At 37.0% G+C, this 25,002-nt stretch overlaps 2 protein-coding genes across 4 annotated transcripts in view; one reads left to right on the top strand and one right to left on the bottom strand.

Annotated features, from left to right (window-relative positions):
* Positions 1-103: 103 nt before the first annotated feature.
* On the bottom strand, positions 104-16,191 carry zap70 (zeta chain of T cell receptor associated protein kinase 70). 3 transcript variants are annotated; one of them, XM_079896097.1, is made up of 13 exons: positions 16,119-16,191; positions 10,324-10,768; positions 8,834-8,994; positions 8,014-8,152; positions 7,335-7,419; positions 7,148-7,164; positions 7,011-7,050; positions 3,488-3,680; positions 3,198-3,404; positions 2,463-2,655; positions 1,750-1,890; positions 1,551-1,663; positions 104-730 (listed from the first exon to the last, which is right to left on the bottom strand). In XM_079896097.1, the coding sequence occupies exons 2-13, from the start codon at positions 10,723-10,725 to the stop codon at positions 613-615; spliced, it is 1,809 nt and encodes a 602-aa protein (XP_079752223.1). In that variant the 5' UTR covers positions 10,726-10,768; positions 16,119-16,191; the 3' UTR covers positions 104-612. The 3 variants fall into 3 exon arrangements, with proteins under 3 accessions (XP_079752223.1, XP_079752224.1, XP_079752222.1); XM_079896098.1 differs by lacking the exon at positions 16,119-16,191 and adding an exon at positions 16,019-16,061; XM_079896096.1 differs by lacking the exon at positions 16,119-16,191 and adding an exon at positions 14,287-14,388.
* Positions 16,192-16,771: 580 nt separating this feature from the next.
* Positions 16,772-25,002, top strand: part of adamts10 (ADAM metallopeptidase with thrombospondin type 1 motif, 10) — a 56,468-nt gene continuing 48,237 nt past the window's right edge. The window contains exons 1-2 of the mRNA XM_079896081.1: positions 16,772-16,996; positions 22,468-22,787. Of these exons, the coding sequence (XP_079752207.1) occupies positions 22,685-22,787 (103 nt within the window). The 5' untranslated portion in view covers positions 16,772-16,996; positions 22,468-22,684. The remainder of the gene's footprint in view (positions 16,997-22,467; positions 22,788-25,002) is intronic.

The following is a 25,002-nucleotide window of genomic DNA, read 5'->3' as shown; positions in this document are numbered from 1 at the left end:
GTTAGTTGCATGTAAGTTATTACTATGTTAAGTACATGATATGTAACAAGGACACTGTAACATAAAGTGTTACCAAGTAAATTATTTATAAACAAAGGTGTCAGGGAGAAGTAATGAGGCATGTGCAGTTTATTGCAAGTTTGAAAACTCAAGAACTGTTACAAAATGAATTAAAATACAAAAGTTTGAGAACATATATATTTTTAAACAAAAGGAATGGCAGGAAACATACAATCACAGAATATTTAACAAAGAGAACAAGACCATAAAGTTTGAGTAAATATGTAGCCTACTTTCATCTTGAAAGTGTTAATGTATGGAGAAAATACATCCATCTGATTTCATTAACTGAAACACTTTTGCAGGGAAAAAGTATTTCTTTTGATAACCAACTATTATATATCATATTTAAATAGTAAATAGGCACTGGCTGAAAGTAGTATTATGAGCACTGATAGTGACAAGCTAATAATTAAAAAAAAAAAAAGATGACTTGCATTGCTCAGTCAGATAGTTTGATAGACAAAATATTAAAGTAACATATATTTTAAAACAGTTTTTCCGATGTTTTCATTCTGTCCTGGCTTGAAATGTTTCCATTTGCCCCTCTGATCACTTAGGAGGCTTTCCATTCTCTGTTTTCATGTAATCCGGTATCTTTTTGGAAATGGAGTAATAGAAAGCTCTCATCTTCTCCTCCACTTTGACAAAGCCTGGCCGTTCTTCATGCCTGCAGAAGACAAGAGTCAGAGGGTCTCATCCACACACAAGCAAACAGACAAGTATGACTAGTAGTTTATAATGTCAATAGCTATGTTTCCACCCACCTATTTTTATGTGCATTTTGGGATATCATATATTAAAAAAAACGCTGTATGGGAACGCCAAGATGCGCATAAATTCTAAAAAATCTGCATAAAAAAACGTATGCACTCAATTGAGACAGATAAAACAAATTTCGATAATACATGCGCATAAACTATAATGGAACACATTTCCCAAATAAATCCCTCAATGTGCAAAAATAATAAATAAATAAATAAATCGCACGTGACTTTGCCTCAACAGTGGATGTAACTGGATAAGAAGTCTAACAAGTGAATCAATTTCATTGCACAGCATCTCAAATGTTGGCTTGATCATTCTGAAATGCCTGAGCCAAAGTCTTTCATCAGAATAATTTAGCATAATGACCTGCCAGAAATGTCTCACATGATTGCGTTCCCAAACACCAGGCATCCGAACGCAGGATAACATGAAAGGGTATATTGCGTTTCGTCTGCGCACTCTGAGACGCAAGTCATTTATGATGTAGAAAAATAGAGCAACAGTGGCTTCCCCCGATTGCAGAAACTTCCTTTTTTATTACAGATATTTTGTGCCAATTTCCCAGGAAGTGACGATTTTGTTCTCTTGAACACATGAGATGGAAACGCTGCTTTATCTGCAAATGTTTTATGCGATATTCCAATTTTGCACGTAAGTTTTGTCACAACTTTGGATGGAAACATAGCTACTGTAAATACTTGATGGCATTAGATTATACTTACTTGTATGTCCAGCATTCTTTCATCAGTTCATACATGGTCTCAGGACATCCAGCTGGGCAATCCATACGGCTACCACTTTCAAGAAAACTCATTACTTCTGGGCCTTTCATTTTCTTCATGGGGAAAATAAATGGATGAAAAGTCACATGAGTAACTCATTTAAGTTGGTTGTAAGTAATGTGACAGTGTAAATATTTACCTTATAAGGCTTCCCTCCAAAGGAGAAGGCCTCCCACATCGTAATGCCAAAGCTCCAAACATCACTTTTGCTGGAAAACTTGTGAAAATGAATGCACTCTGGCGCATACCACTTCAGAGGCCATTTTCCACCTGTACGGGCCTATACACATACAAAATCAAACTCTGAATGACTATTCTTTTAACCTTGGACCTGCACCATCAATAGGTAGCATCCAACTTGTTAGACATTATCCCCCCGGTTTTACAGACAAGGCTTAAGTCTAGGCCCCAGACTAAAATGCATGATTTAACTGAAAGCAACTTGCACTGACATATCTTTAAATATGTCAGTGCCATTGTTTTGTCTCAAGATGCACACCAGTAATGTTCTGTTCTAAGGCACATTTATAAAAGCTACTTAAATGTCCTAATTGAACTAAGGCCTAATCCTGGCTTAAAATAAATCCTGTCTGTGAAACCGGGCCTATATTTCTGTAATGGGCCACTGATGGTCATGTGACTAGTCATGCAACAGGAACAAGGAACTGGTCCCATTGTTAGTATATTGACAGTACAATATAGAAGATTTACAAATGTTTAGAAAAGATTCAATTTCTCCAAGACCACAATAAGTAACTAAAACAGTGTTTACAAAGTGCTATACAGAAACACAATGAACTATAATTAAAATGTAATTGTGTTTCTCCTGCAGAACATCTGAGAACAGCCCACCTTGTAATAGTTGTCATCTGCACCCAGTGCCTTTGAGAGGCCGAAGTCACTGATTTTGGCATATTGTTGGTTGACCAATAGTACATTACGTGCAGCCAGGTCTCTGTGCACAAAGTTCCTTCCTTCTAAATACTTCATCCCCATTGAGACCTGATGCATTAACATCACAATGTTTTCCGTAGTGATCTGGTCCCTGAAAGGAACAAAAAGAGTATCAGTGTAAATTAATGTTATTGAGCATCTTGGGTATTTTTTGATTTAGTCAGTTTTAATTTATGACTTTCTGATTGGCTATTTGCTTCCATAATTCAGATTAGAGCTTTCACACTTTAACACTAAGCGGAGCACAAATCACTACTAAATCAATTCTATCACAGTTTTTGAAAATATGAAAATATAAATTAAATTATATAAAAAATAAAACATACAATAATATATAATCTAATACATACATACATATATATATACATATATATATATATATATATATATATATATATATATATATGACATTTACATAACATCAATTATTTTTATTATATTTATTATAGTTTATGGTCACTATTTATAAAAATCTAAATTTCATACACTAAATAAAATTTTATTCATACAGTATATTATATGTTTTAATACATAACAGACTCTATGTAGAAAACCATTTCTACATTCTTCGACTATATATTAATAACACACATAAAAGAGTAATTTATAAATGTTTTATTCTGATGAACTCACTTCTTGGCAGAGAGAAACTTGTTGAGCGGGCCACCGGGGGCCATCTCCATCACCAACATGAGCGCTTCGGCCTCACAGAGTCCAATCATGCGCACGATGAACGGGTCACTCAGCTGATGCATAATATGGGCCTCTCGCATCATTTCATCCTTTACTGATTTTTCATTCTCGTTCTTCAACACTTTAATTGCCACATCAATCTGTTTGCTACACAGGAGAAGGAAACAACTTAGGTAAAATTTTATAAAAATTGAACTGTCACACATATGCTTTTCACCCTTGGTACTTACCTTTCCATTTTGAAGACACCTTTCTTGACACAGCCAAAGTTGCCCGAACCAAGCTCCACCTCGTCGACCATGAGTTTATCTCTCTTGATGAACAGGGTCTTCTTCTTGCATTCATTTGGATCATCATAAGGACTGGTGAATGCATCATGGTCCATAGGCAAAGATGGACGTGAAGAATCGGATCCAAAAGGCACTGGACAACATCACAGCAGATGTTATTAGCATGCTATCATAAATTTGCTTTAAACTACACTGTTAAACAAAGTGTAATTTTACAGGTAATCATCTGTATTAATTTTTTTACCGTTTTGTCATCATACAGTGAAATGCCTGTTATTTTACAGATATTTGCTGTAATTTAAAGGTCCACTATTAAATTTACAGGTAATTGCTTGTATTGTGTATGTGTAATTTTACATAAAAGAAAGAAAGAATCTGTGAAATTAGAAAACAAAGAAAAGAATGTATAACTGAAGAAATCAGCAGTCATTCAACATGTTTTCCTTGAAGATCATTAAGCATGTGGGGGTTAAAGTGAGTTTTAAAGGTTAAATAATAGCATTTGTACATACAGTAGGCTACACAGTAGGCCTGTATTGAATTACTATTTATTGTATAGTGTTTTAATCTTGTCTTGATTAGATGCTCATTTTGATCATCATTTCATTGTTTTATTCTCCCTTAATTTCATGTATATTTTATGAATAGGCCTATTTTTCCAAATGTGCGTTGCTGCCATAGACAGTATAGGGTTGCTGCACAATCAGGGCTTTGTGTGTGCTTGCGCGCGCGATGACTCAGATTCAAATTAGCCGCCATTACTTTTCCGTTGTTTCGTCTCGCCCACGACGGTTAGCTAATCTGTCGAGTAAGTTTTACTTTAGTTTAACCGCTTGTTTTTTGGCGGATTTATTACTATTTTAATAACCACAGTTTTACTACAAATAGGTCTACCAAGGTTTTTTTTGTTGTTGTTTTTCTTTGTAGTTAATCCATGGTTAAATTTCGTAAGGGTTAACGTGGCTAACTCTATCAAGACCGTTAAGAAATCAAATTCAAACTACTGTAGCCTATTTGATGATAATGATACAGGAAAGCACATGAGACTAGAATATGAGCACAACATGATGAATTGCATATTCTGGCATATTAAACACGTAGCTATAAAATGCATATAGGTGCATATATTAGGCTTATAAAATAAAAATTGATAGAATGTTTGTGTTCTGATGAAGAAATTAACTTATCTACATTTTGGATGGCCTGGGGGTCATCATAGGCAGCCTTTTTCGGCTGTTAAACGGACAATTACTGATGCTGCTAAGTCACAGTAAATCATATAGGCTAACTTACATTTACTTTCTATAAATGTAGCTAAAATCACATGGCAGCTCAAAACATCACTGTTAGCCTTCCCTGCTCAGCTTCCAGATCATATGCTGACATGTGTAAATGTAATACTGTTTTAATTTTTTTTTTTTTTTTTTTTTAATGATTTCAGGTCATGTGGAAAGCAGATGATCATGGCAAACAAGATTCCACCCATCTATTGTTTTTTAGTTTTTTTTTGTAACTAGGCTCTGTCATTTAGAAACATGGCTTTTCCTATCACTACTATCTTGATGACACATATCGCTACCTTTCATTCCAGCCAGATGATCTGACGGTAGCAGCTCGCATCTCAGCCTACCTGATGGAAAATTCTTGCTGGATAAATGACCTTCACCTTCAACTCAACCTTGCCAAGACAGAACTGCTTATGGTTTCAGCCAAACCATCCTTGCTGTGATCCTGCTGATTTGCCTTATACAACATCAGAAAGATCCGGCCCTTCCTATTGGAGCTACATAACTCCTTGTCTAACTCTTGTTCTATCCAGGCTGGACTGCTCTCCTGGCAGCTCTTCCAGCATCAGTCAAACCTCTGCAACTGATCCAGATGCTGCAGCAAGACCTATACTCACTGCTTCAGATCTGTGTCCTCCAGAAGCTTGTGTTCTGCAAGTGAACGGCGCCTTGTGGTGGCGTCTTCCCAAAGAGACACGAAATTACTTTCACTGACCTTTACCTGGACTGTTCCCTGCTGGTGGAATGACCTGCCCAACTCAATACATTTTCAAGAAACTACTATAGATCCATCTTTTCGTAAACACTTGAACCAATAATACTAAATCTTTGTTTTAATAAAAAAAACAACTTGCTATGTGTACCTTGCTAAACTAACTGGGACTTGTCACTGCACTTGTTGCTTCTATTGTTCTCTTAATTGGTAAGTCACTTTGGATAAAATATAATTGTAAATGTATAAAATAATAAGTTATATTAGAGTAAAAAGGTATACAGCAATTGCCTTGTAATGTGGATATTTTTACATGTTCTAAATTATAGACTAAGCTTGTATTTCATATCATTCATGTATCTTGATGTTCAGTGTTTGTTTAATGAGTAATACTGTAAATGTGCAGGTATTCTGTACTTGTACATTTAGTTAATTTAACAGAAATTGACTGTAAATTTGCTATTATTAAGTACTTAATTAGAGATTGGTCAAAGATCCAAATTGAAATTGGATCTGTAAAAATAAAAATGAAAACTGTAAATATACAAACTTTGTATTTGAATGTATGTACTTATTGCATTTTTATACATAACTTCATAGTTATTTTACACAGAAAATCTATATATTAAAAGAAAATTACTGTAGATAGATATACTTATTATAAAATAACTTTATAAAACCCTACATTTTCAGTTTAACCTGGAAGTTAAATGTTTTTTAATGTAATTTGACATAATTTATCTGTTTTTCCACAGTTTATTAAGCCATTATCAACAGAAATATCCTGTAAATTCATTTTAACTGTAAAGTCAATTCTGTATTTTTACGTTTTTTGCATGTAATTTTGTGAAATGGTTATTTGCTGTAATTTAACGGAATCCGTCTGGAAACTCTGCTGCCAGACTTTTACCGTTTTTTAACAGTATTTTTTTTACAGTGTAGATAACAGCAGTTCCTCTAACTTCTATTGGGTTTTTAGAAAACCTGCAGACATCTTTTTTGCTAATAAGGTGCTTCATCCTACAACCATTTTCAGTCTCATAAACATCCTTAGTAGTTGTAGTTCTTAAGTAGCAACATGTTGGCAAATTAAGACTTTTTAAGCGCACAACGGGAATGTCTCTTTGGGTATTGTTAACACAGACCTTATTTTACTCATAAATGGAAAACCAGCATTCTAAAAACCCATAGAAATTCCAGTGGAAACACATGATTAATGCAAGCAGCTCTGTAGTAAATATTTTAGGCTGTATTAAGCCATTTATCCTTGTTGTTGCAAAACTGTGGTCCAATTCCAAATGGTTTAGCAGTAATAGCCAAAAGATTATGGATTTATCACTAAGACAGCTCTGTGACTCTGAGACTTGGACTGTTTTTTTGACATAAATTTATAGGCATATTTGTTGATTTTATCACTGCTGTTGGATTGTTTAAACTTTTATATTTTGTACAACTATAAACATACCCATAGGGGGCGGTGTGTATCCATTACCCCTCGGCCTCCTCTGCAACACACAAACAGAAACCCAGAAACAATTTACCACATGCATTATATAATTAGATGTGTTAAAAAAATATATGTGTTCTGTCAGCTATACTTACCGGAGCACTTACAAGAGCTAAAAGTGAAAAAAAGAAGAAGAAAGAATCTTAGCTATTTTCACTCACACATTTCTTATAGCTAAAGAACTGATACCTGTTCATATGCATATGTCTAACAATATTTTGCAGTTTTGGGAGATATATGTTTGACATAAATCACAATTCTATGATGAATAGAAGTTCATACCTGCTGGTGCATTGCTTTGGTTGACACACGGTTCTCTTAATACAGTCACAAGACCATCAGGCTTCATCTTTAAATATTCAACCAGCTACCCTCCAGAGGAATATGATTATAAGAAAAATCCCAAAAAAACAAAACAAAAAACATGAATGACAACTACAATAATAAAATAATACAAAAAGGTTTATGGGTTATGTGATTATGTAGAAATCTTTATATATCTAAATTTTAACATGGTCATAAATTACATTTTTTAGTTCGTTTTTTCCGACCAGATTACAAATTAATAAAATGAATATTTATTTTTTTTTAAATTATATTTTTTGTGCAATACTTTTTTCAATTAAATTAATCTTTAAGTTATCTTTAAATTTACTTTTTCTTCATTTTGGCCAAACACAACAGTATGTACAAATAAAAAAACGTAGCTTTTAGCTTTTGTACAAAACATAAACATCTATGTCAAAAGGCATTTTAAAATGTTAATGGAACTAAATTAATTCAATTAGAAAAATGTTAAATGTAATTTTGTAAAAGCAGTTTCGTCTGGCGACATTGTGAGAGTATAGAAGACATTGTGTTCTGGAAGACATTGAGAGTATAGAAGACACCGTGAGAGTATAGAAGAGTATTTTTTTAAATGTAAAATTAGATGACAGACTCTTTGATGGGTAAAGCATACCTGCCACACAGTGTCAAATTTAGTTCCTTCTGGCATTGCGTATTTCCCTGATTTGTCGTGTAAGATCTGATAATGGTATACAGTTTTTCCATATGTCACTGACAGCGCATAGGTGCCAAATTCTTCTCTCTCTCGAACTCTAGAAAACAGATTTAGAAAATTAGAAATCACAGTCCAGCTAACAAAAACATATTCTAAGAATGTTTTGCTAACGTTTCCATTAAGTTATGTTCCCTGCACGTTCAAAACGTCTAGTTTTTTTTAAATGTTTTAAAAAGCTTTTTGTTCTGGGTTACATGACTGTTAAGGGAACATTCCATTTCATCATTTTACAAACACTATGGAAACTTTAGCTTTGAATGTTCCCTGATCGAACGTTCTATTAACGTTACTGGAAGTTTAAATGTATTCATAACGTTGAGAGAACCTTGTCAGAGCGTTAGCCAAACGTTCTTAGCTGGGAGGTCACATATTTGCATTCCGATGTGCTAGCTGATTGGCCTAAATTATGTTACAGGACTAAATATGTGATCTTGACCAATCCAACTAACTATCTTTCTGAGTTTAGCGGTTTATGCAGGCCATGATGCAGAGGAAGCTTTTTGAGGCAATGTAGATGAGTAAATACCGCATTGTAATCATCCACACTGCACTGAATTTACTCACGACACCACTGAAGACCCAGCTCTATCTTTGCTACAAACAGTACTGTTCATCTCATTTGCATCTAAAAGCAGCCCATGTGTCATCATGACCTTTCCACTAATGCTGCAGGAAAACTTTAGACTGTCACGTCTGATGAACCATGCTCTTCACTCACAGGAACTTTCCATCCGGCTGAGAACCTGAGTACAGTAGTCTCTCACCCTCCTGCCGAGGGATCTTGCCGTGGAACCAGGGCATTTTCTCATGCGCTGTGGTGGCAATCAGTTTTTCTAGCTGTGGGGCCTGGCTTATGATGGCTTGCTCCATGGCCTCCCCCTAAAAAAGGTAACATAAAAAGTTAAAACTCATTAAAAATCTGCAAGCATGCACAAGTGTTTCCTTCCTCACTGTTGAAGCGTGACAGTAAGAATGCATCTTTTTTTAAGAAACCATAAAATGGATTAAAAAAGGGAGTAAAACACATTTGGATAAGGGGAATTGGACAGCGGTGCATCTTAAGTGTCATTTGCAGGAAAAAACCTTGAGACCTCTTTTCATGTGCACGCAAGATAATTTCTGCAAGTGTCTCTGTGCAAATGTCACTTTAAGGACTCCATTATACGGTTAACTATAGAGAAATTAAATGCATGCTTATTTAAAGGATAATCAAAAAATATGTGCAAATGTATTTCGGCCACAATGTGAAGCTGAGGAGCTGTTACGCGTCATTTTTAAGTTACAAGAATTTTAAGGTTTAGAGTCTATTATTCCACTTTAACTATGATTAAAGGGATAGTTCGCCTAAAAATTAAAATTATGTCGTCATTTATTCACCCTCATGTAGTTTGAGAAATGATTCAGTGTTTTTTTTATCATTCTTCAAACTATCTTCTTTGTTCCGCAGAAAAGAAAACAGATTTAGAATGACATGAGGGTAAATGATGACACAATTATTATTATTTTTTTTTTATAAACTATACCTTACTTCATGTATAAGGCTGTATCATTTGTGTGGATCAGAACATTTTTCATGTTTATTATGTTTTTGTTCTGTGTTGAACTATTTCCATATGTCCCTGATTATGTGTTTAACTAAAAACATACAACACTGAAGAGAAAAAAGTTAAGTGATATGTAACCGTACTATTTCATAGGGGTGTAACAACATATCCCGTCACAATGTATCGCAATACAAAAATGCAACAATATGTATCGTGGATAGTGCGAGAAATTTTTTGTGTCATTACTACATTAAACTACAATACATTATGTTGAATATAATGTATAATAATGCAATGGGGGAATATTTAAGGTCCTGATTATGCCAAATGTCTTATCAGTAAGTGCAAGCATATTCATAAAATAATTCTATATTTTCAGCTTCAGAATCATGAACATTTTTATTGTGGCGTCACCATTGTCCTGTGCTTGGGGTTGCCAGCACCAAGTCCAAGCCTATTCATTTCACCCCAATGAAATTCCAAATTTTCTTGGCGTATCGCAATAATATCATATCGTGAGTTCAGTATCATGATATTTATCGAATCGTGACACGAGGGAGGGTATCGCTACACCCCTACTATTTCATAGCCGTGCAATTACCAAATATTAATCAACACTTTGTGGGTTAACGAATCAGAATCAAACCTGTTTTGAAACCCTTACCTCCAGGTTCCAGGTGTGGCGCACATATTCTCTGAGCATATTTTCCCTCAGGCTGTCAAAGACGCCCGTCTTGATTACTGTTTCGGCTGATCGCAGGCAGGGTTTCCTCAAGGTACACACGAGCCCATCTGGGTCTTTGCTGTAGTACTCACAGAGCTCGGCAGGCCCACAGTGAGGCTTCCCACCCGAGATGCAGTACGTGCCATTCAACTGTTTCTCTATGGAGTAATGGTAGAACTCAAGGTTCCAGACCAAGGACAGGACATAGCCACCCAAGCTGCGGAGACACTGGCGCAGGAGAAAGAGGCCGTCTCCCATGCCAGCCAGTTTCAGGTGGTCCTCGGCCTCCGAGCGACTGATGCTGCCATAGAAGAACGGGAGGTCCGCGGCAGGGTCGGTCATGATGGAGACGGCGAGGGGTCGAAGAGCCTCACTAGATCAGAAGCTGCGGAAAAGTTTTGACAGAGAAAGTCAGAGAGCGAGACAGATTGAAGCGGCTGATAAGTTCAACAAAATGGGGCAAACTGTTGTGAGCATGTGTTTTTGCTGATGTGGGATGTGGGAGGATGTTCCCCGTCTGAACGCATCTCTCCCTCTTTTCTCAGCTTCCCTCTTTTTATGACTTAAACATGAAAATTTGCCCTGTGTGATCAAATTATTGGTGTGTAGAGGAACATATAGTTAATAAGACAAAGTAAAAGTTGGTGTGGTTGGTGCTTTAGTGTTGCTTTGCAACCGGCAAAGTCTCGCATTCGGATCGAATCACCACAACAGGAAACTCAGACATATCCTTCCCCGCCCCCGCCACTCTTATATGACAACCCTCCACCCTGTGCAGGTGCTGATGCTTCAAGAATGTTCCTAAGCTTGTCAACAGACACATGCTATATTGAAACATCTCGGGAAGTGACAGAAAATGAAGCAGCCGCTTAAAAAATACCAAAAAAGGCAAAAAGATGCAAATGTGGCACCAAGTGTCTATAATGGATTCTTTATGTAGTGATGAACATTTTCCAGTGGCTGAATGCTAATGCTGTGTAGGAGAGTAGGAGGTCAATAATGAAACATGTATGCATCATGTTTTCACCAAAAGTCAAAACTGCACAAACACACACACACACACACACACAAAAAAAATCCCAACTGCTTTTCTCTGCACCTCACACTTTAGATTCCATAATTTTATGCAAATTATCTCAGAATGTCTACCAGACAGAGTTTGAACATGCTCTGAGGTGGAATCACCTGAAGTGACAACAAATGGAGGACCCTAGCTTTGATTTAAACCACAGCTTCCTGGACACAGAGCTGCCCACACTTACAGGGACTATAACAGTTAAAACACAGAGAAAGACCCTGCCGCAGACACACACTCACAGACCTTGTCTTAAACCACCACAGGCCACAGCAAAGACACTCGGGGACAGTGCACTGTCTGAGAGGAGACATGAGTCTAATGAGGCAATTTGATCTTTTTCCATTTTACATCTGGAACTTAATGTAGGTGTGATATTGCAATTTTTTATTATTTATGTTACCCCTGAATGTAGCGCACCATGAAGGATTTATACAATATGTTTAGCGCACCATGAAGGATTTATACAATATGTTTAAAAAGTAAATTATAAGCTATTAGTTAGCTGCTTCGTTGGATTGAATTTTTTTAAACTACATACATTTTAGCACACACACTACATATATATGTATATTATTATTTCAATATTTCAGTTAGGCTCCAACATCCCTGTGACCCTACAGAGGATTCATTATATTAATACATATGTATATATTTATAAATTATATACAGTACATACATATTTCAAAATTATATTAACTATAAAATGTATATACATTTTAACTTTTAAATCTATATAAATTATATTTAAATTAAAACCATTTCAGAATACACACACACACACACAAACACACACACACACACAAATACTGTATATAATACTGGGAAAGTAGGCTTACTTAGGCCTACTATTAGTAAGCCTACTAGTCTGAATTTGTATTTTCAGCAGTCAAAGATGTAACTTCAAGATAGATTTGTCAATGTTCAGCGGAAAGTGTAATGGAACTTAATAATTTGTTTGTCTAAACATAATTTTCCGGTGTGAAAAGTGGGTGACGATATTGCGGCTGAACCTCATCGACAAATCTTCTCTTCCGTATTGCGTGAATTTTTTCATTGCGAACAAAATGTCTCACAGATGCATTTAGAAACAAGCAAACATCAGAGATGGGTGTTCGCTGTCTAGTTAATCTATAAAAGGAGCTTTGAAAATGAGCGTCTTTGAAAACTATTCAAGACAAAAATAAGATCAAGGTGTTGAGGCATACGTTCATTTTTAAGGTTGTTTAGAAGTACATGAAGAATTTAAAGATGCATTTAAAGCTAAGAAAACTGAGTTGTTACAGCTCTTTTGATTGAGTTCAATAAAATGCCCTAACAATGGTTTCATCGCATTTACAGATTTTCCATGTTCTGAACACAAGAATCTGAACTACGTTGCTTAATGACGCCCAAAATATTCACCATGTTTATGTCCATAAACCCAAACTCAACTGCCTTGAATGGAAACTAACTTTATTCAAAAAGGCCAAGTAGCCTACAATGGAAAGCAAAACTTTCTTTTTCCTATACGTAAAAGGCTATTTGACCCCTGCCCCGTTCAAGACTGCTCACTTTGTTTTTTTTTATTACACTTTTTCTTGTCCAACTTTGCATGATTTTGTGCCCATATTTAGATGGTCTCACAGGACCACTGAAATATCATGGGCATTTGGGCAGTGAAACAGTCTGGATTCTCGCCACCAAACTCACAGCAGTGAAACCTTTGTGATTCAGTGCTCCACGTTAGTGTATATAAAGTTTTATGGTAAAATAATGAAGTCTGGTAAACATTAGTTTAAAACAAGCTGAATTAAAAGAAGTGTTACCTGTTTTGTGCTATGACACAAGTTGTGCAAAATAATTCAAATAATGGGACAATGTGTTATCAATGTAATATCAATGTAATATCTAATTGTCAAAACCACACACACATATATATTAATGTATACATATACATATATATATATATATATATATATATATATATATATATATATATACAATTTTAAATTCATTTTACTGTTTAATGATGGTCTGTACTTGGAAATTACAATTGCACATTTGGTTAAAACCAATTAACATCATCTGGGGTGAAAATTTGCAGATCTTTTGCACCTGTTCAGCAGCTCAACAAATATTGTATCTTCGTCTCTGAAGCCACAGATAAATTCTCTGCTACTTTGCAGTGCATGTGATGCAATTTTATGTTTGCAGATTGACATATTACCCTTCTGGCTAAACCTCATGTCATTTTTTTAAGAATTCACTTAATGACCTGAACTTAGAAAACAGTGACCATATGCATATCATATTTCCAAATGGATAAAAAACTGCATCCATGCTGGCATTCAAAAACTCAAAAAATGGCATTACACTATTAATAATAATAATTCTACCCTGTATTTTAAAAACTCAAACTTTGGCAGTGCTTTATCATAAAAAATACAATATTTAAAAAATAGCTGTAGACTGCACAGCTTAAAGATAAGGTTTTGAAAATTGCACACTTGACTTTTCCGTGTTAAGAACATGCTTTACAACACGCCACATCTGCTCAGACAGCTCTCAAAAGTGTTGCTTAACATGCATACATATGTGCCAGCAAGATGTTACAAATTAAGCTGATATCTACAATCTTAATTTAATGCAATGGTTATGTGTCTGTACGGTATTTGACCTCTGCCGAACATTCGTTTGTTAACATCTCTCCTCATTTGCACATGTTACACGTCTGACATTTTGATCGACCTTGAAAGGTTGGGAATTTGCCTCGGGATAAGATAAGAACAGACGGTCTCTGGCAGACAGAGCCAAAAAAAGCCAGAATAATCTTATTAAACACTCACCGTGGTCTGTAGCTGAAATCCAGGAAGAGAGGGATAGAAAGAAAGAGAGAGAGAGAGAGAGAGAAAGAGAGAGAGAGAGGAGACACGGCACGGATGAACTGGTGAAGGAGTTATAACAAATGTATTTAGTCTGCCGAAGTGATGAAGCTCTCTGATCTGGCTTGTACGCTAGATGGCTTCTATGCTTGCCAAGTTTTAGTGTGTGTGTGTGTGTGTGTGTGTGTGAGCTTGAGAGAAAACGTGTGCGCTTATGTGTGCGTATGGGTCTGTGAACACAGGTGAACTGTGTGGGCTGCTCGAATCACTCAAATTTGTATTCCCTTCAGGCTTCTCAAAAACTGTAACTTACTTTCTCACCCAAGTCTTTGGATGCATCCGCTGAATGCTTAGAAAAGCTGTGCTGCAAACTAATGCCTAAAACAAAAAATTGGTTCATTTATTTTTTATTCAGTTGGTTTAGGGACCCATTAAGGCATTTGAGACATTTATTTGGAGCAATGCACAGTGAAAACTCTCTTGAACAAATATCATTACATGATTTTATTGTCGCACACATAAAAAAAAAAAGAATAGAATAGTGTGTATAAAAAGCCAGAATCAGAAGATAATTTAATCCTCATGTTCTGTTGAGACTGTTTTACTACATTTATGTTTGGGTTCTCAGAGACTCCCAATGTTCAGAGTGTATTATAATAAAAAAATAAATGTTAAAATTTCTGTTTGGGGTCAGTTGGACCACAGCAAAAACACAATGAAAATCTTACCATGTGTCTTTATTGATGTATTTAACCTAGAGTCTTGAAGACAACAAGCAGAACCCTTTTTAGTGTTTTAGAAATTAAAATTGGTAACTTGACACTTTTTTTTAGATTAAAAAAGCCTTGGGGTCTCCTAGATCCAAAACTGAACAGAATATATTTTACTTCACGAATGTTCTTCAGGGTAAAGGAATCACGTTTTCCTCTGAGGGTATACATAACTGTTGACGAAAGTGCATGTGGTATCCGGCTATGTTTGGAGGGGGAGGGGGGTGTATACGATATCCAACAGGTGATCGAGTCGAGGCGGCCTCCTCTGAGCACGAGCTCATCAAAGCGAATATAACAGTGCGACTCACAGAGCGCGATTGTTCTTTTGCGATGGCTCCTCCCAGCGTTCAGCGTCTGTCTTCCTGCAAATGAACGCTGTTGCATTGGGAAGTCTGATTCATTATAAAGAATCGATTCGTTCGGACGGTTCATTTTAGAAACTATTCAAAAAGATTCGAATGGTTCCCAGAAGTCCCCTCGCGGCGTTTTACGTTTGTTCTGCTACGGTTCTGTTAATTGAGTTTTCGAACAATTTACAGATGTTTTAGAGAACGGTATACGTGTGTTGTAACACCATCAGTTCAACAAGAAATTATATAGATGATCACATCCCATCTCCTATAAATTATGTCTCTGTTATAAATATAAGGGATTTAACGTTATAGAACAAAAAAAAAAATTGAGGTAAGAAAGTATTTCACGTTTGAATCATAATTCGATTAGCGACCGTAGAAATCTATTAATAGAACTGGTATCATCTGATTCTGAATCGGTAGATTCTATTGTTTAATTGGATTGGATAGCCACACAAGTTTGTTTACACCCCCATAAAAATGTAAAATTGACAATTCTTATTTTTTTATAGAATATTGCAGTGTTTATCATAAATGATGTCATGCCGATTTTAGTAAACACTAACTTACTAGGCCCCTCTTTATACAACCTCCAAGTAGAGGTGGTTGTTCCAGCTTTGGCGTAACCATGGTAGGTTTTTACCTATTTTTTACAGTCTATGGTTTTTACCTGTCAAGCAGAAGCAAATCAAGCTCGTCGCCATCTTTCAGGCGCTTTAGAATTCCTTCAGGCGAACTGGAACTCCCTCCAGCGATGAAAAGCATGTTCACTTGTCGTTATTTCCCTCTGCCTTTCACATTTTAGAACGTGTAATCCGTTCTTGACAAATGAAAAGTAAAGAACGTTTCGCAGTTCGCGGCTTCCAAACTGAAACCCGCTTCAAGTTCAGCGTAGCTAACGTTACTGCCCGCGCAAAATTATTTGAGAGGCACGTTATCTAAAACGTTTATTGTTTTTATTGAAAATGTTCAAAATGAAATGGGTCTGGCCCGGGGTAATGAAGAATAATCGTTATGATGAACTAGGCTAAATTTGGTTATTATTTACATCCCTTAAAAGTCGCCTGTCCTATTTATAGGCTAATTGTTTCCAATTTTGTTGTTTGTTTTCAGTTTAAGCCCACCCTTTATAGTTTATCTTTTTTATTTAAAATGTTTAAAATGAAATAGTGTGTGGGGGTAGTGAAGGATTATGATAATAATAATTATGTTGAAGTTTAATAGGCTAAGTTCAGGAAGTTTTAGACACGGCGGTCTCTCCAACGGTTGGCGTGCGAATCGGTTCGATCGAGTCACTTAAAAAAAGAACCTGTTCAAACGAACGATTCGTTCGCGATTCGGACATCACCAACGCGCAGTCCGAACTCAGTTCCTCTCGTCAGCGTTAAGACTAAAGGAACAGAGAAACCACGCAGCATTAGAGCACAGTCCACCGGCTCATCTCAGTATGTGGCAGAGAACTACCCGGTGTTGAAGGAGGACGACAGACCAGACGGAGGTCGGTAAATCTCAGGGTCACCGAATTGCCCGTTCCTGCACAATTAAACGGTAAGGTCGTTGTCAAATTTGTACTTTCATTATGGATAAACGTGCTAATGAATACATTGTAACCGTGCATGGTTACCATTCTTATTTGAACGCAAAACTTTTAGGGACACATATGCATGTCTATTCTGCTGTCAATTTGTAACACAGTTGCAGTGAAACTAAAATGATGGAGGCAGCAGTGCTGTCAGACCTGCTGGTGATCACTCTAGCAGAAAGCAGAAATATCTCTCTTTGTCTGTGGGGTGCAGAGTCAAAAGGTTTGCCAGGAGCCTCCGAGGAAGGCGTCCAGTTCCTTAAGCGATTTAATAAATTATCTGCTCTTGTAATATTTCCATTAATGCCTGATTACAGCTGCTATCAAATGGAATGACTGGTAGACAAAAAATGAAGAATCACAGTTCAACAGTCTCCCTCATAGAAATACATAGTCATTATATAAGCATAATACTGCACCATTTGGCTTATTCGAGACATGGACGTTTGAAATTTGGATAAATGATGTAGTTTGAATGCGTAAGTTGGCAACAAGGACGCCTAGGAGACCTGCTCCCTGTCAGGTAGTGCAGTGGTTCCCAACTCTGTTCTTGGAGGCCCCCCAATAATACAAATTTTGATGTCTCCCTAATCAAACGCACCTGATTCAACTCATCATTTTGTTAGTATGGCTCCAAAAGCTGAAATGGGTGTGTCAGATGAGACATCCAAAATGTGTACTGTTGGGGGGGCTCCAGGAACAGGTTTGGGAAGAGCGAGCGCTTCTCCTGGCGCGACTCCACGCCTGTCTGTCCGTATCTACATTTGGCAGAGAGAGTTTGGTAAGCTTGGGGTATAGCCGCTGAAGTCTAATATTTAGACTTTGATATCAGACACAGCCTTATGTTTGTCATTTAGGATTGTTACAAGCAGAGCATCTTGATTTGCATATAACTTTTTATCCAAAGTAACTTCAAGAACTGATCCAGGGTTCCCATGCTCATGGAAAATCAGTAAATATCAGATAATTAAAAAAAAACATGTTTCCAGGACTTGAAAAGGCATTGAAATGTTTTAGTGAATAGAAATATTTCAGCTATATTGCATTGGTTAGATATTTCTCTTTTGAGTGATGGTTTTTGGAAAGGCTTAATCATGAACAACTGGAAAAGTTATGGAAAATCATGGAAATGCGTTGGTCTAAAGGTTAGAACCCTGATGTTTCTCCAGGAGATGAAAAAGAATTTGGTTAAATCTTTGTTTTTTTTTATAGAAAATGAAATAAAATGAATTGGGTAAAATAAACAAATAATAAAAATGGATTAAAATAAATCATTAAAACAGATTTAAATAAACATACAATATGTTAATAAATAATGCAAACAACAGTACTATAGTAAGCTAATAGACATTAAATAAATTATAAATAGTATTTTACACATTTATAATATTAATATTAGTTTTTCACAGTATAAGTTGTCTTTATACATGAAAATATATAGCATGCCTTTAAAATTTTAGTATGAGGGTACCTTGCATGAGCATATTTGAGGATCTGTGGCATCTAAAAGACTGAAAACCCCTACACTAGATTACCACCCTCTGCTGGTGAACATCATGAACATCATAAGAAAACTGAAGAGGCTCATTGTTTAATAGATGATTTCTGTCATAAAATAAACAATCTATTTTTCTTTCAAAGAAAAAAAACTAAGTGTTTATAGGGTTAGTGTGGTAAACTCATGGCTGGTTCAGGAGTGTGTGGTTTTGCAAGCTGACTAAAATGTTCATGCTCCACAGCCGGTCATGAATAGCTCTCACATTATGGTCTCCGTTGATGGATTCAGAGTTCATTACCGGTTGTTACATAAGTCACTTCTGCTGACAGTGCATCAGTGATCATGATCTTAATTCCCTTGTTTGTGCTTTGTTTATTTTAAAGAGCCAGCGGAAAATGAATTGAGAAGTGTGATACACCAAGTTTTTGTTTTTTGGGGTCTTTCCCAGTTCGAACCCTCTGGTTTGTGTAAATCAAGTCTTGTTGTTAGTGGGTAAGACGGTGTTTGTGGAGACCAGTGGTCTGCTGCTCCTTCATATTGTTACAGTGCAATGTCAAGCTTAAGTGAGGAGACTTACTGCTTGCATGTCATCCAAATGGAGATGAAGAGAGACTGCCTAGTTTCCAGAGAGGATTGAGACCAAAGATTTCTCCATTGCAGAGAGCGCTTTACATTTAGTCTGTCATGTGGGTTTAATTATCAGAGTCTTACTCGTGCCTGATGGCTCCCCGTCTCCGCCGGTGTAGTCTGACAGCACAATATGCTTCTTGCCATCTCAGATCACACACATTTTGTACCTCATGTCTGCACTAACAGATTACAAGACCCTTACTGAAATTCCGTGTCACATTTAGTATATGTTGACACGCCATCTGTAGCCCGCAGATGCTTCTTGTTCTTGATTTGCCCCAAAGAGCAGCCAATTACAGAGTTCAACTCCTTTAAGGCCACAGCTGAATTTTTTGGAGGAGATGTTGCTCTACAAGATCATATCTTCCTGTGGCCTCTGTGGCTTGAGCTCCGTTTTCTGCTTGTGGGCTGCGTTTTTATCACAAAATAGACTGCAGATGGACAAGTGAATCATTCGCTGGAAAAGTTTAATTATTTCTCTCTTTACGGTTATATAGTTTTTTCCTGTTATATTGTTTTTTTAATTATAACTGGTTGGGACTAAGTGATGGGAACTGAATGAATCTGATTCCTCTGAATGTTTCTGGTTCCTTTATAGTTTCATTAACGACTCCATTAAGGATGCTTTTAATTCTTCCTTATCTATATATTAAACAATTTTGTTTAATTTTGCTAAGAATAACCAATTCATTAGAGTCATTTGTTAGGGAATCGGATTACACTGGTTGTGATATATTTTTTTGATTTACTTAAAAGAACTGTCACTCATTTGAGAATCAGATTACACTGGTTGTACTGTAGGTTTTTTTATTCACTTAAAAAAAACGGCTCTTTATCTCTTTCCCCGCCGTTGACAGAATTTTCCCGGCAATCCATGTTTTTTTACTGTTATACGGTATGGTGGCTATTACCTTCTGAAAGAGTATCCGGAATCTTTGGATCCAAACACGGGCAAAGAAGAAGCAGAAACAAGCGATAGAAGCATTGCTTATGCACATGTAAAAAAAAAACACATGATAATCAAACATTAAACAGCATATAAATCATAAATTAGCATATTAATCATAGCGTAATCATTCGTTACTGAATGAAATGTCGAACCAGGAAGAGCTATAGGACTGTGCAAACTTTGGGGGTGTTGATGGACTCTATCTATTCGATCTATGTTTTGATCACCGTTATGAATCCGATTTGGACGTCTTTGACAAAAAATGCGATTTTCTCAGCTTTTTTTCAAGTGTTTTTAAAAAAAGAATTCATGAAGCAACAAGGTTTGTTGGTTTGTCGCTCCATTCCCACGGCTCTCGGCCCCACCCTGCTTGCCACAATAGATTAAAATATTTTTTGTTTAAAAGAATAGGATCTGTTCTTTCATTTTATATATTGCATGTCCAGATATTATTCATACAACAAAATATTTTGGTGGCCATGAAATTTTTTAAATGCTTGCGCTGGCTGGCAAGGCTCAAAGCAGCGTAGTTCGTGACACACAAATGAAGAACATGGAGGACCAAATCTTAGCCCTTCTTTTCCAAGATTTAGATAAGACAATGTTTTAATGAAAACCACTGATCTCAGTCTAGTAACTTTACAATATAACAAGACTCTAACAAGAGGTAATGTAGGTAAAGAGGCTTTTGCCAAGCAGGAAATAACAGTAAAAATCCCGGAGGCTTGAAAGGGCATGTAGTCCATCACTATTTGTAGGGGACAAAGACCTCTTAGTGTTTTTTAAGATTAGCTTGCTGAACTTAAGCTGTTTCAATGCAGTTTATAGGAAATGAGGGGAACTTAAAACCAGCATCGGCCTCTGAGGCCACTTTTGGGTCCTGACCTATTTGTTGACGCTATTTTTTTCAATGAAGATAGAGAGAGTATTTGATTTTTAATGGAGGAGGTATGTAGAATATTGTCAAGCAGTTTAACATGGCTTATTTTGAGGCGAAAGAAATCTTGGATGAGTTTTGCACTGTGGTTTCAAATAACTTTCCAAAACAGTTTTTCTGTAGAAATTAGACAAATCTCCCTCACTCACAGACATACTACTTTTGCCATTGTCTTTTTTTCTTGGTACTGGTCAGGAATAGTTATCCTTGATGGATGTGAGTGTGCAACTTATATTTTCATTATTTCACCCTTACCCAAATTGTCTCACTTTCCTCCTCTTTTAACCCCTCTAATGCATTTCCCTCTCTTTCTTGAGTTTGAGTTCATCCTTTTTTTCATCAACAGTCAACTTGTATCCTTATGTTGCCAAATAATTTCCCATCTGTTCTTGATTACCTTTGTCTGCACTTGGTTTCTCTTCACCCATCAGGGCTTGTATGGCATTTCTTTCTACCACTTCCCAGAAAGCATGGAGTGAGGAATGAATAGTGAAAAAGGAAGTGGGGCGAGGAAGAGGTAGAATAGCTTTTGTTGATTTTGATCACATTGCTGATAAATCTTGTGCATTGCTGGGTTTGAAATAGCATTCTACCGTTCTAATCATAATATTTGCAGTATGCATTATGTATGCTACACAAAGTATGCACATCGTCTATATGCATGAAACTTTAGAAAGTCCAGTACACATTCAAAACACGCAAAATCAATCACAATTTTTACAATATAACATTTTCTTTACTTTTTATGTTAAAGTAAATTGCAAAATAAAAAAAATTCTGAGATGATTTAGTCATTTATAAATTTTAATACAGCAAGTAAAGTCATTTTGGATCAAATCGTCTGCTAAAAAACTCAAATATAACTAAAAATGACTAAATGTTACAGTGTTTAACATACAATGATAATGTGATTGTCATTATGTGTCCATATAGTGTGTGCGCTCACACTTGCATACCTCTATAAAAAATAGTAGGCAGTATACACACACAGTATGTACTCCAGTATGCATTATGCAGTGTGTTAATTCCAAACACAGCCCATGGCCTCTCTCAATGTATCCCATTAGGAATAGTGGTACTACACAAGTACCACTTGTGGCATTTCTCAAACTAAGACTTTTTGTTTTATAGCCTGCGTCAGACGTCAGCCTGCCCTCCTGACCCCACAATGCTTTCCTTTCTTTTGCACTCTTCCGGTGAGGGACAGAGTGAAGAGAAACAGCGGCCTCCAGGTTAGAATGCAGGTTTTTTCCTTCCTCCTGGATGTGAAAGGAGGAATGATTGATTAACTCCAGCGACATGGTGCAAACAACAGCCTCCCAAGCCGACATGTTTGATCGCTCAGAGAGGAACCGTTCAGCCGAGGGACTCCCCCTTTCTTTCTTTTCTTTTGCATCTATCTAACATGTTTTTTTCTCAATAGGGAGGCTCTTATTGATGTTCCACGGTTGTACACATCTCAGAACTACCCGTCCTCTACCTCCGACTCTGAGAGGCGAAGTGTCAGGATCCACGTAGAGGTGAAGCCGCCATGGTTCCGGAATTCTGTGCGTCACTTTGGTGAGCGTGGGGCCATCAGAGGGCAGAAGACATGTTGGGACAGAGGGCTGGGCACTGCACTGAAGCTTGCTGTAGTAACCATGGAAACGGTGTGGAGGAGTTTGGCCTGCGTTGGCATCATCGCCATGGTTGCCAGTGGAGTGGCAGAGAGTTGGAGTCCTGAGGATTTTGCTCAGTCTCAAGGTAAGATTCTTCTTTGTTTTTCCGTTTATTGTGATAAATTTTAAGCAAATGGTGTGAGAAATTAAATATTAATTTTGTTTTAATTTGTGTTTCAGTTGTTGTCATTGAAATTAGAAATGCACCGGTCGACTTGGCATATTGGAACCGGGCTGTTTTTCGTTTTATTTTGGCCGATCTCTATTCCGGACTTGTGCACAAACTGCATTGCTAACAAAAACTTAACTCTACCACTATTCAACATAATTAGCAATATCTTATTTAAAGGGGACATATCATGCTAAATGCACTTTTTTAGCCCTTAAATGCATTTTGTTGTATATTTGGAGTGTTTAGAAGTACAGAAAAGATGAAATTATTCTCTTCAGGTGCTTCGTTGATATCTTTATATTCTGTTTTGGTCATATTTTTCAACCTGTTCCGATTTTTCTGTTATCTATGACGTTTTGTGAACTATCACGTCACAGTATTTGCAGCGGAACTGCCAAATAAGGACATTGACTTCCAGCCCAACACTTCGAGCAATCCGCCATTTTTATTTCTCGCTGCAATTTTGTAGTCCAAGCTAAAGGATGCATAAGTTACGAGAGGGTAAGTTAAAATGATCGGTTGTTGGATGTAGTAACCCACACGCTTCATTACACCGTCTAATGTAGATGAACTGCCGCGCTTGTGGCGCATGTTTAACTGAAAGAACGAGCAGAGAGAGAGAGACCCGGTCTCGCGCGCGCTCGCACTCTCTCTCGGAGCCAGGCGAAAGTGTAAACAAGACATCACCGTCTCCAAACTAGACGCTGTCTTGCTCTCTCTCCCTCGCACATATTAATCAAAATAAATCGACACGGTGGTAAAAGGTCGGAAGACCAAAGTTTCATGTATAAATACAGTAACACACCATTGCGATACATCCATATGAAGACGTTCTTCTGCAGGTTCGTCGTCTTCATTTTCATTTCGCTCCGGCTCCAACTCTGGCTCGAACATGTAAGGCTGGCTGGACAAGTCTTCCGTTGTTGACATTTTGTTAATAACGTGTGAATAAAAAGTTTCTGTGCCGCTAGATAATCCTATCTCTGCTATCAGACTACAAAAATGGCCGAACGGGGTGTAGTTGAACCTCTGCAACCTGGAGAGGGGGCGGGGTATGAAGTGTCTCAATTGTATTTAAAGAGACCGCACCAAAACGAGTTGCTCTCAGAAGCACCTCAGAAAAGGGGTAAAAAAGGGGCCTGTGGAGCTATAATAATGAGGAATTCAGACCCAAGCATTGCAGTTCCGCTTTATATAGACCACAAATGTATGATTTATATGTAAAAAGGAACAATTTAAAAGCATGATATGTCTCCTTTAATATCTGAAAACAACAAATTATTACCTTAGTCTGACTCAAATCAAGTTTTAAAGTGCATGTAAATGCACTTGTTGCGCTAGAAGTTACCTGAGGTAACTTTCCGTTTCACAATGGAGGCAGCAACGGCAGATCATCAAAGCTGTAAAACGGAATGCATTGCTAGCCTCGAGCCTTGAGCGGTAACAAACCATTTAGACAACCAGGAACAGATGCACTGCAACGTCAGTTAGCCATCACAAGAGCCAGCCAGACACGATGACCCATCTTTCCTTGAAACCAACCGCTTTCTCTTTTCATACGATTAGTGACCCAGTTATCTCTCTGACAAGACTCACATGAGGCACCCTTTTAGACATCTGACATCAAAATGTACATTCTTGCTGCATACTAATCCCGTTAAGTCATTTCAAATATATAAGATTTAGACCTCATTTACGTTACATAAGAACACGTTCAAGCATGTGGGTTTAACTTCATTTTGTTGTCTGGTCCAAGTGCGTGAGCATATCTGGCTGAGTTTCTGTGTGTTTATTTAAAAGGCGTACGGGACAAATTTGCAGACCTAGTTTTGTTAAACTTTAATTTTTGTCCTTTGAATAGCTTAATATAGTGCATTTTGCCCTCCCATAATTAGTGTTACATCAAGTAGCATACAGTTATTAAAGCAGAGCACTGAGTTTATGTATAATCTGGCCACATGCTGGGACCAGTCACCGCAAGGATATATTTAAATCTTGTAGTCCAAATAGCAGCATGGCAGACGATACACAAACAGGATATGGATGGTTTTTGAGTCGCTGACAGGGCCTCCGTTCAAGAAAGACTGATTTCTCAGACTGGCATAAGGAAGAGTTTTTTTTTTTCCTC

Source organism: Squalius cephalus (assembly GCF_949319135.1).
Source record: "Squalius cephalus genome assembly, chromosome: 16".
Taxonomy (NCBI): domain Eukaryota; kingdom Metazoa; phylum Chordata; class Actinopteri; order Cypriniformes; family Leuciscidae; genus Squalius; species Squalius cephalus.
This window is presented reverse-complemented; position numbering and strand designations above follow the sequence as displayed.